We start from the raw sequence: 11,224 nt of genomic DNA, 5'->3' as shown, positions 1-11,224 counted from the left end.
GAGTTGGATATAAAATATATTTTTGGTGGACTTATCGTTTACTGATCGGACATTTACCTGGTTCAGAGGACGTTCTTGCAGCTAAATTGATAGAGTCTTAGTTAATCTAGAATGGATGAAGAAATTCTCAGAGATTTGCTTGAGAGGTAGACCACAGGGCTTGTCAAATCAAAGCCTGATAATAGTAGAGGATACTAGTATAAGATGTGGTCCTTAACCGTTTCGGAGTCTTGACTCGTAGTTTACACATGAAGGTTTTCTAATATTGGTTAAGGAGGAATGGAAGGGATTATGGAATTTACAATTCACAGATAAATTGAAGGCCTTGACGGTTCTTTTGGAACAATGGCACAGAAATAATTTTGATGACATGGATAAGAAAATTATGAAGTTTGAGGAAGAGATCAAGAAGATAGACGACATGGTCAGCATGTGAGCATATGATGGAACAGTGAAGGCAAGAAGAAAGACGTTGGTGACTTGCTGTGAAAAGTGGTATGCGAGGAAGAAACTGCACTGGAAACAGATGTTGCGATCCCGACTTGTAAAGGACTTGGACAAAAATACCAGGTACTTTCACAATATAGTTTCAACAAGAAGGAAGAATAACAAGATTGATGCATTGGTAATTAATGGAAGCGTAGTCAGGAATCAAGCAAGAATAAAAATTGCTATCAGAGAGTTCTATAAGAATTTGTATCATCAAGAGGAGTCTCCTATGGTGAGTTTTAGAGATGGACTGGTGGATTTAATAGATGAAGAAGATACTGCAGCTTTGAAGGTATTACCGTCATCTGAGGAGATTAAAAAAGCCGTGTGGGACTGTGAATCTTCTAGGGCTCTAGGAAGTGATGGGTACAATATGAACTTCATCAAAAAGTGCTGGGATGAAATCGGGACTGAATTCACGACAGTTGTGTTAGGGTTCTTTCAGACATCTAGATTACTGAAAGACTCGAATCTCACATGGGTGGCTTTGGCGCCAAAGTTTTTTGGAGTTATAGAGATTAAGAACCTTCGACCAATCAGCATGGTTGGTTGTGTGTATAATATGATTTCTAAGGTTTTGGTTAGGAGGATGAGATCAGTTATGCCAAGTCTGGTTGGAGAGACTCATAGTGCGTTTATAAAGGGCCGAAAAATACATAATGGCACTCTTATTGCTTGCGAAACTGTGCATTGACTCAAATCGAGAAAGAAGAAAGCGGCTATAATCAAGTTGGATTTTCAAAAGGCATATGATAGGGTCAAGTGGCGATTTGTGGACATTGTCCTGTAGAAGATGGGTTTTAGGCGCAGGTGGAGGGAGTGGGTTATGGAGTGTGTCGACACATTTACTATATCAGTGTTGATAAATTGATCACCAACTAAGCCGTTTAAGATGGATAGAGATCTGAGATAAGGTGATCCTCTTTCTCCTTTCCTATTTGTACTCGTTGTTGATGTCCTACATAGGATGATTGAGGAGGCTGTCAGAAATGGTCGGATATCCCCACTATTGTAGGGAGAGACAATATAGAATTGTCACATCTTCAGTTTGCTGATGACACTGTGTTGTTCTGTCCGCCAGAGGAGGAGTCCGTTAAGAATTACAAAAGGCTTCTTTGCTGCTTCAAACTGATGTCGGGGTTAAACATCAATTTTGAGAAATCGAGTTTGATACCAATCAATTGTGATCAACATTGGGTACAGAACATGTGTAGTCTACTGGGGTACAAGGAAGCTGCTATTCTGGTTAAATACCTGGGGATCCCTCTAGGTGCGAATCTGAGACTGGTCAAGACTTGGAAGCCAATAATAGATAAAGTGGAGGAGAAGCTAAACTTATGGAAATCCAAGGTACTTAATAAAGCAGGGAAGCTAGTACTCATTAAGTCAGTTTTAAATAGTTTGCCAGTATATTATTTAAGCTTATATAAGATGTTGAAGGCTATTGCGGAGAAACTTATTTCATTACAAAGGATATTCTTGTGGGGGAAGGAGGATGGGGGGAATGACATGGTTTTGGTTAGATGGAAAGTGGTTCAAGCCTCTAAAAGGTTAGGCGGGCTAGGAGTCGGTGATGCGATGCTCCGCAATACTGCCCTATTATTTAAGTGGGGGTGGAGGTTCTCTAAAGAGGAGTGTCCGTTGTGCAAGAAAGTAGTATGCTTTTGTAATAATCTCTTCCCTAACCAGCTTTTATCAATCCAGGATTTACCTACTAGAGGGGGATCATGGAAGGACATTTATCAGATACATATAAAGGAGCAATCTATAAGAGATCAGATGATAACTGGCTTGGCAATGGAGATTGGTGATGGCAAGAGGACTCACTTTTGGAAAGATGTTTGGATAAGTTGCGGTTCTCTGAAGGATAGGCTTCAAAGGCTATTCTCGGTTTCAACCCAAAAAGGCTTTGTCATAGGAGTTTGTGGGTTTTGGGATTGGTTTGAGTGGATTTGGAACTTCCAATGGAGGCGTGAGTTATTCCAATGGGAGTTGAAACTTCTGAATCAATTGCACGAAACCTTGAGACCGGTTAAACTAGCCTCTGACAGAGAGGATAGAGTTGTCTGAAAGTTTGACAGGCAATGCGTATTTTCTACTAACTCCTTTGTGCAGGTATTATAGGCGGAGACACTTCCGGAGGACGTAACAAGCTATAGCTTTATTAAGACTATTTGGAAAGATTTAGTCCCTCCAAGAGTTGAGCTATTTATTTGGTTTACTTTGATAAGTAGAATGAATACAAAAGAAAGACTATGTCGACTCGAAATTGTTAATCTGGGTGATAATGTGTGTGTTCTATGTAATAAGGATGTTGAATATATCTACCACCTGTTTCTTGGTTGTGAATTTACATGACAGGTGTGGTGCGCTTGTTATCTGAATTTGGCAAAAAATGGTCCGTTCCAGATACTTTAATACTGTGTTTATTTCAAAAGAATATGGGAGGAAAGAAAATATAGGAAAATAAAATGAATGGAAAATCAAATTTTCCATTGTTTGGTTTACAGGAGAAAATGAAGAGAAAAAGAAAAAAGTGGAGTGGGGTCCACTAAAAATTTTTCTCTTCAATTGTGAGATGAAAACCAGCGAAAAAAGAGAAAATAATGATGTAATTACAAATTTGCCCTCTTTAATAAAAAAATCAAAATTTTTCATTTCACTTCCTTTTAAATTTGAAAACCATCTCTTGTATTTTTTTCAGTTTTACAGGCCTCTAAACTTCATCTTTTCTTTAAATACAATCAAAAAGATTAATAGTGTAACTTATGAATAATTTTTATTAGTTTTTTATTATAAAATTATTTATTTGTATATATTTAAAAAATAATGATAACTTTTTGTTTACCATATTTAAAAAGAAAATAGAAGAGAATAATCTAAAAAAATGTTGTTATTAACAAAAATAATATGTTAAAATCTTAAAATATAATTTGAATGACTTTTTTTATTAAAAAATAACTTGAATATATTAATAAATTGTAAATTATATATAATATACATAAGAGTATTAAAGTAATTTTATTCTGATATAATTTTATTTCTTCTTACTTTTCTTTTTATCCAAACAAAATAATTATGAAATTATATATATTATTTAATAGTTAATAGTAAAAAAAGAGAAAATTTGGCAAACTAAACCCGTCAGTCCGCAGTTAGATAGGGTAGGTGGGATTTTAGGACTGCCTCACTAGATGGGATGGGCTAGCCTGCTTGCCACCCCTACCTACAAATTTCAATTTCAGTTTAGCATAATCAAAGAACATAACCACCATTGTTCAACACCTTTTTCTTTTTCTTCTTCATCATGCACCAAATTGCAACTCCAATAATTTCAAATAATAGAATTTTAACCACTACATTAATAGCCACTGTTGCAGTAGTGTCAATTCTATTATTATCTCCTCCAGCTATAGGACTTGAATTGTTTGTCTGTGATTCGTTTTGAGATGGAGTGAGAATGGATACTAGAGATGGCATTAACCGATTTAGTGGTGGTGTAAAAGATGATGACCTAAGTGTAAATTTTAAAGGAGTTGGTTAAATGGTAGTTGTTGTGAGAGGAGGAGGCGCAGTCTTAAAGGGAGACATGGAAATCGAAGGAAGAGGTGGATTTCGGGAAGGAGGGGTTGATGTCGGCGGTGGTGATGATCTTGGTGATGGCACTGATATGAGACTTGAGGGTGAGAAATTTACCAGAGACTGGTTGAGGTGGAGGTGAAGTTTTTGGTGACGGCGCAGATCGTAGTAAGGAAAGAAAGAAGAGAAAAGACCAAAGTCACTGAATTTCACCAAATTTAGAGATTATTAGAGTTTTTTAAAATGATTCAAAAACCAAATTGTTACCAAAATTTTTTTCTTTCACATCAGATCGCTAAAATGTGTTAGTGATGTTATGTGTGCTTTTCGATGGGATTTAGCTAGGGTTGGAAACAGGTCAGATCAGACCAAATTTTACTTTTAACAGGCCTGGTTTCTCATGTAGTTAATTGGCAGCCTGACCTGCACTCTGCTATAGATTCTTCATAAAGTACTAGGTCTAGTCTGTTATTCAGCCTGTCTTGGTATGAAGTCTGTTAAAAGGCCTGATATTTTTTTACAAAAATAAAAATATTATTTTTTAATAAAAATATTTATATGTAATATGTCATATTTAATATTTATAAGAATTTTTAATCTTTTAAAGTATGTAAAATATACAAAAATATTTATAATAAAATATAATAAATTTAAAATATTTCATAATTTTATTAATAATAAAAAATTATGTATATATTTAATTATGTTTTAATAAACTCAGGTAGGCCTGACAGACCAATAAAATTAATTAGTGAGTCTAGACCTAGCCTATTAACATATTAATGCTTTTAAAAGAGTTTGAGTCTGTGCCTCTTTTATAATAGAACAGACCAAATCAAACCAAATACAGACTAAACTATAGATTTTTGACAGACTGTTTAACCTTTTTTCATCCTTAAATTTAGTTGATAAAAATTATCTCTAAAAAACTACTATAAATTTCAAAGTATAAATTCAAGGTATAATTAAATTATTATTAATTTCAAAAATCACTTTAAATTTAATTTTATATACAACTTCAGAATCCACTTTAAACCTTAGCTCGATATCCTTCTTACAATTTTTCAATCATATGTTTTACTTTATGATTATCATGTTTTATTTATATTCCTCCAAGTTTGTACGAGGACCCCTCAGCTAGCAATTATAACCCATGTAACATATATATGTATATAGATGGTTAATTATTTTTTTCATTTTAAAATAAGTGTTTTTTATTTTTTAAATTTATTGAAAAATTAATGTATTTCTACAAAGAATTTATATAAATATATTAAATTTTTTAATAGATTTAAAAATTAAAAGAAACACTTATTTTAAAACAGATGTAATAGAAGATTAATGGAATGTTAATGATTAATTGTATAGCAGTATAACAATACAATGATGCTGATAAAACTGGGACCTGTTGGAAAGTGTGGAAATGAATAATAGAAAAACACCAAACATCACGGATGAAGGATGATGAATTCATGATTTTTATCCCGAAAGTGACTGAATAATGTATCATGCTTGTAATTAATGAGGTGGGTTCTACTCCCACATAAACAAAGGTTATATATATACACCTTTATTTTACAGAAAAAACAAATATATATGAGGAGAGAAAGAGAGAGCATAGAAGTATTTAATTACTAAAAAAAATAGAAAAGAGAAGGACTTTACAAATAATAAATGCATTATTTTTTTTAGTTTTTCATAATATCTTTTAATATGGCAGATCAATAACTAATTTAATTTATCGTAAATCAAAACTTCATTTAAAAGTTTATTATTGGCCAGTAAATTACTGCATGTACAAAATGAGATTAAAATACCTGACATTATTGTTATATTAATTAAAAGAGTAATGTTTGAGATAGAATATCCTAAAATTATGTTATTTAATTTAATATTTATAATTTTATATATATAATATTTGTAATTATATATTTATTATATCTAAAATTATTCATTTATTTTTTTAGTAATAATTAAGAAATTAAAATAAACTTTAATTATTTTGAATTGATTTTTATTGTCTATCAAATATTTTTTAAATTAAAAAATGTCTAACTCGACTATTTATAATTCTATAAGTTTTCTGAATAAATATATGATTATTGACAACATAATTTTATTTTTAACGGATAGCTAGTTAATAAAAAAGTTCATTACTGTTCAAATGTATTTCTATAAAAAAAATTGTAAAAAATGTAATTTAAATGATGGCTTTTGCTTAATTTCATTAGTTAAGACGCCTTTTATTTTTTATTCGACCGTTTGTCTGTCTGACTTTTTTAATTTGGTGGATATCTTTTACTTTCATGTACTTAATTATTTTAGAAAAGAAAAAAAAATAACTTTTTCCGGTAGTGTTATATTAAATTAAATAATATTGAAAGTATGATTTAAAGTTAGATATAGTGCGTGGGGCCCTTGTATATTTTTTTCTTTTTGGTTCCTCACTATTCCAAATATATTTATTTTTATTGACTAATTAAATTAGCAAAATAATTCTCAAAGATATATACACATACATACATATCATTTTAATCTCTAAAATATTTCTACTATAAATTTCTTTTTTGAAACAATTATGCGTGATACTAATTTTAAAAGTTTTATGACATCAATTTTAATTAATTAGTTTCTAAAAGATATATAACATTATTGGAATATATATATCAAATAAACACATGAAAAATATTAAATAGATGTCAGATAATCCTTTTTAAGATTAGCTAAATAATAATGAATGCGATATATATCATTTCTTAAAAACTAAGTTAATATTGTAAACCTTTAGAAAATAAATTGCTGTCACATGTATCTTTTAGAAATGAAAATATTTTAGTATTTTTGGCCTATTTTATTTGATGAGTTCAATTCAGCTGTACTTGTGGTTGTGGGCGACACTAAGGCATGGCTTAATTTGGCTTGGTGTCATAGTCAAGATCCCCACCATGGCTTACACATTTATATATATGCTTCAATAATCCATTATTGTTATTAAAAAATATTACGTATACATAAAAATCAGTTAATAAATTAATTCTTATATATTTATTTATGTTATATATAAATAAATATATAATTTAATTTATTTTTAATATATATTTTATATTTTAATATATATTTTATACTGATGATTAATTTTATTGTACATCTTTTGTTATTGAATTTTATTACAATGTAGGCTCCCCAACACATAAAAGCCTACAAAGGGAAATGAATAAATGCTACGCCTATGAGTTTGAAAAATTCACTTGACAGAGACAAAAAATAAGGCTATGCTTTTACAGCAATCATATAGTATATACTGATGTTTACATACACAAAATCATTGGTCATAATTTATGTTTGGAATTTAAAGTAAAAAGAAAAAAAATTCTCAACTAAAAAGCTGTTTTTTTTTAAGAAAAGAAAAAATGAGATGTTTGTGCAAAATGTTCAATATAGAATTTATATTTCAGAAACTAATATTTTTCATGTTATATATATATATATATATATATATATATATATATATATATATATATTGTGTAATGATCTTGCCTATAAATTTGCATTAAAACAAGTTATGGGGTTAGTTGGAGTCTTGAGGTCTTAAACACCTTTTGATATATTTTAAAATTAATGTACAAATACTTTAATTCAAAAACATTCAAGTACTACGTTAGGTTTATAATGTATCAAATTATTTCACATCCATCACTAGGAAACTAATAAAAATAGTCAACTTCAGACAATTATTAATTGTTAGACTATGACTTGTTTGGGATAGGTTTATAAATAATTTTTTTAATTTTTAATTTATAAAAATATATAGTATTAATGACTAATGTAATTTTTAAAATTAAATTATAATTTTTTAAAAAATTATTTAAATATTTATAAAAAAATTTTAAAAAAATGATTTTTTTCTAATAAAAAACTTTTTATTATATTTTTTTTAAATAAAAATTTTTAAAATTAAAAAGTAAAATACGAAATAATTTATTTATAAATTACTTTTAATATAAATATTTATTATTTAAGTTATTTTTTTAAAAGAAACTTAATTTAATTATTTACCTAAATTAGATTATATATAACTAAACAAATTTACTTATTTATTAAAATAATTATTCATATAAAATATATATTAAAATATAAATAATACATAAAAATATATATAAAATAAATATATAATGGATAATTTAGTGTCAGATTTTTTTAAATCCATCTAATAATTTTGATAATCATGACATGTGAACTTGGTTTAAGAGATCGTCACTAATATTCGAAAGTCGAAAGGATAAAGATTGGGCTCCACGCTTGTTATTGATGGCGATGGCGAAGTGAATCCACTCGCTACCAAAAAGCATGGTTGAGATTGCATGTCCCATGCAAGAAATATATATAATATATATTAGAATATTAGAGTTAAATTATTATAATAATTTTTTTGTGCCTATAATAATAATAATATATTATCGAGTATAATTATTATTAATTAAGAGCACAATATTGTTAACACTAAGGAAGTTAAATTAGGGTGCATATGGTCTGGTCTGGTTCAAAGATCTAATTCGATCTCGAATATTTTAAAAATTAATTTGGTATAATTTTATTAAGTCTAGAATTGGATAAAAATCTTAAAAATAGACCCAGTTATTATTTCGGTCCGGGTCCGAGTTAATGCGAACGCAATTTCATGTGATCCACGTGTATCTTAAAAGAACTAAAAAAGATATATATGTTTTAAATTAATTTTAATATTATGTTATATTAATTATAAGTTTATTGTTTTATTTTTAATCACACTTGTTAAATTAGAAAATAAATAAAAAAAACATCAAATTAAAATTTATAGACAAATTTAAATTTAAATATAGATATCAACTTTTCAATAATAAATTTCTTCTTTATAAATAAGTTCATAAATAAGTTTTTTTATAAATTATTGTTAAAATTTTATTGACTCGATTTTCATTCAGTTTGAACCCAATATAATTGTGTTTTGAAAACATTTAGATTTTATCGAATTTAGAGTTAGATTATAGTCTAAAAATTAGACTCAATATATATTTAAAATTGAGTTGGATCAAGACAAATTCAGTTTCACCCTACCGTAAACACCCCTAATCAAAATCACTTTCTTCTTGGATTAGAATTACTCTAATATAATACTGTGAGCTAATATATTGTTTGTATCAAATTAATTTACAAAAATATATTTAATTATCCTATAGTTAAGTTAAGTTTTTTACTTTTCCATGCACCTTTAATTAGTACTAGTGGATTCAAGTCAATATTGTAATAAGTAGTTTATTATTCTTTAACTAAAAATAAAAAATTACTTTAGCTTTGTTATAAAATAACATTCATTATTAAAAAAATGATAAACATAAATTATATTCAAATCAACTAAAATTTTTTATGTACAGAAATTAAAAAATAATTATATTATATGTATATTAAAATTAATCATTAAAATTAATTATTAATATAAAATATATATTAAAAATAAATTAAACTATATATATATTTATACATAAATATATTAATAGTTAATTTTAATGTATAAATAATACTTTTTGATTTACAAATAACAAATATTTTAATACTACGACAACACCTAGAACTTAGAAGCAAGTAATATTTTTTTTAAAAAATTGGTTTTAAAATAACATCTCTATCATGAAATAGATCTATTTTTAATTTTATCGAAGAACGTAAAATACACTGTGCATAGTACATACAAGTGATAATACTGATTTGTTAGGATATATTTATTCATTGATGTGTCGTTTTTTTTAAAGCAATCATTTTTTTGTTTACAAAAACTATGGGTACAAGTTTTGATCTTATAGCCTTGTAGGTATTCACATGAAAATATTTGGTGAAAATTTGCATGTAATTGTGTGTATAAAGTTAATAATTAATAATTTAATTAAATATATTAAATTATTTAATAATTATTAATTTTATATAAAAATAATTATATGTAAATTTTTATTAAATGTTTTTATAAAAGTATTATGTTTATACTAAAATAGTTATGAGTAAAGTATTATTTTTGTCCTCAATATTTGGGGTAAATTTTATTTGTGTCCTTAATATTTAAATCGTTCTATTTGTATCCCTAGCGTTTGTAAAAGTGATTCAATGTTATTCTGCCGTCAATTATACGTAATGAACGCTTTAGTTTGAATTTTAAAAATCTCTTATTGAAGTTAGAATACAAATGTTTGGGATAGAATCGAAGATCCACTCCGAAAAATAGCTCATCAAAAGTTGAAATTAATTCCTACAACATTTACATAATTCACTTTTCTAGGGACATAATTGAATCTAAACACAAATAGTGGGTATAATATTAAAATCGAACACATCCAAGTGACACCTAACTGAGAATGAATACATCCAAATGAGAATAATTGAAAAATATAATCTGGTTCATTAGTATAATTAATAGTAGGATAATATTGAATCACTTATAGAAATGTTAGGGATACAAATATGACAATTTAAACGTTAAAGACACAAATAAGACTTACCCCAAACGTTGGGGATAAAAACGATACTTTACTCAATAGTTATTATATATTTATTATAAATATATATTATTTTACTTATTTATAATATATATTTTATATAAATAATTAATTTATGATATAGAGTGTTGGGTGGCTAAAAGAGAGTACAAATATAAATTGAGTGTGATAGAGATAAAGATGTTGAGATGGATGAGTCGCTATACGCAATTGGATAAAATAAGGAAAAAAGATATAAGAGAGAGAGAGAGTTGGAATATCACTCATTGTGAAAAAAATTGTAGAATCGCGTCTTAAGTGGTTTGGACAAGTGAGAAGAAGACCGACAAAACACCCAGTCAAAAAGGTGGATGAGATTGAAGATGGACAAGGGGTAAAAGGCAGAGAAAGACCTACGAGTCATCCTTAAAGTGGTCAAACGAGATCTACATGTAAACGGCCTCTTTGTAGACATGATATATGATAGAGCTCAATGACGTCGTTTGATTCATGTAACCGACCCCGCCTAATAGGATAAAGTCACAAGGCTTTGTTGTTGTTTGTTGTTGTATATAAATAATTAATTTAATAATTAATTTTTGGTGAAAACTCAAATGCAGTCGACTTCACGTGAAGTTGATAACTGACAACTGTTA

At 27.8% G+C, this 11,224-nt stretch overlaps 1 protein-coding gene across 1 annotated transcript; it reads left to right on the top strand.

Moving 5' to 3' along the window:
* Window positions 1-526: 526 nt before the first annotated feature.
* Window positions 527-2,559, top strand: LOC130948239 (uncharacterized). The gene is made up of 3 exons (XM_057876950.1): window positions 527-1,033; window positions 1,537-1,839; window positions 1,930-2,559. The coding sequence occupies exons 1-3, from the start codon at window positions 527-529 to the stop codon at window positions 2,557-2,559; spliced, it is 1,440 nt and encodes a 479-aa protein (XP_057732933.1).
* The last annotated feature ends 8,665 nt before the right edge of the window (window positions 2,560-11,224 follow it).

The sequence above is a fragment of the Arachis stenosperma genome, chromosome 9, assembly GCF_014773155.1.
Source record: "Arachis stenosperma cultivar V10309 chromosome 9, arast.V10309.gnm1.PFL2, whole genome shotgun sequence".
In the NCBI taxonomy this organism is placed as follows: domain Eukaryota; kingdom Viridiplantae; phylum Streptophyta; class Magnoliopsida; order Fabales; family Fabaceae; genus Arachis; species Arachis stenosperma.
The sequence above is the reverse complement of the archived record's forward strand: the minus strand, read 5'-3'. Positions and strand labels throughout refer to the sequence as shown.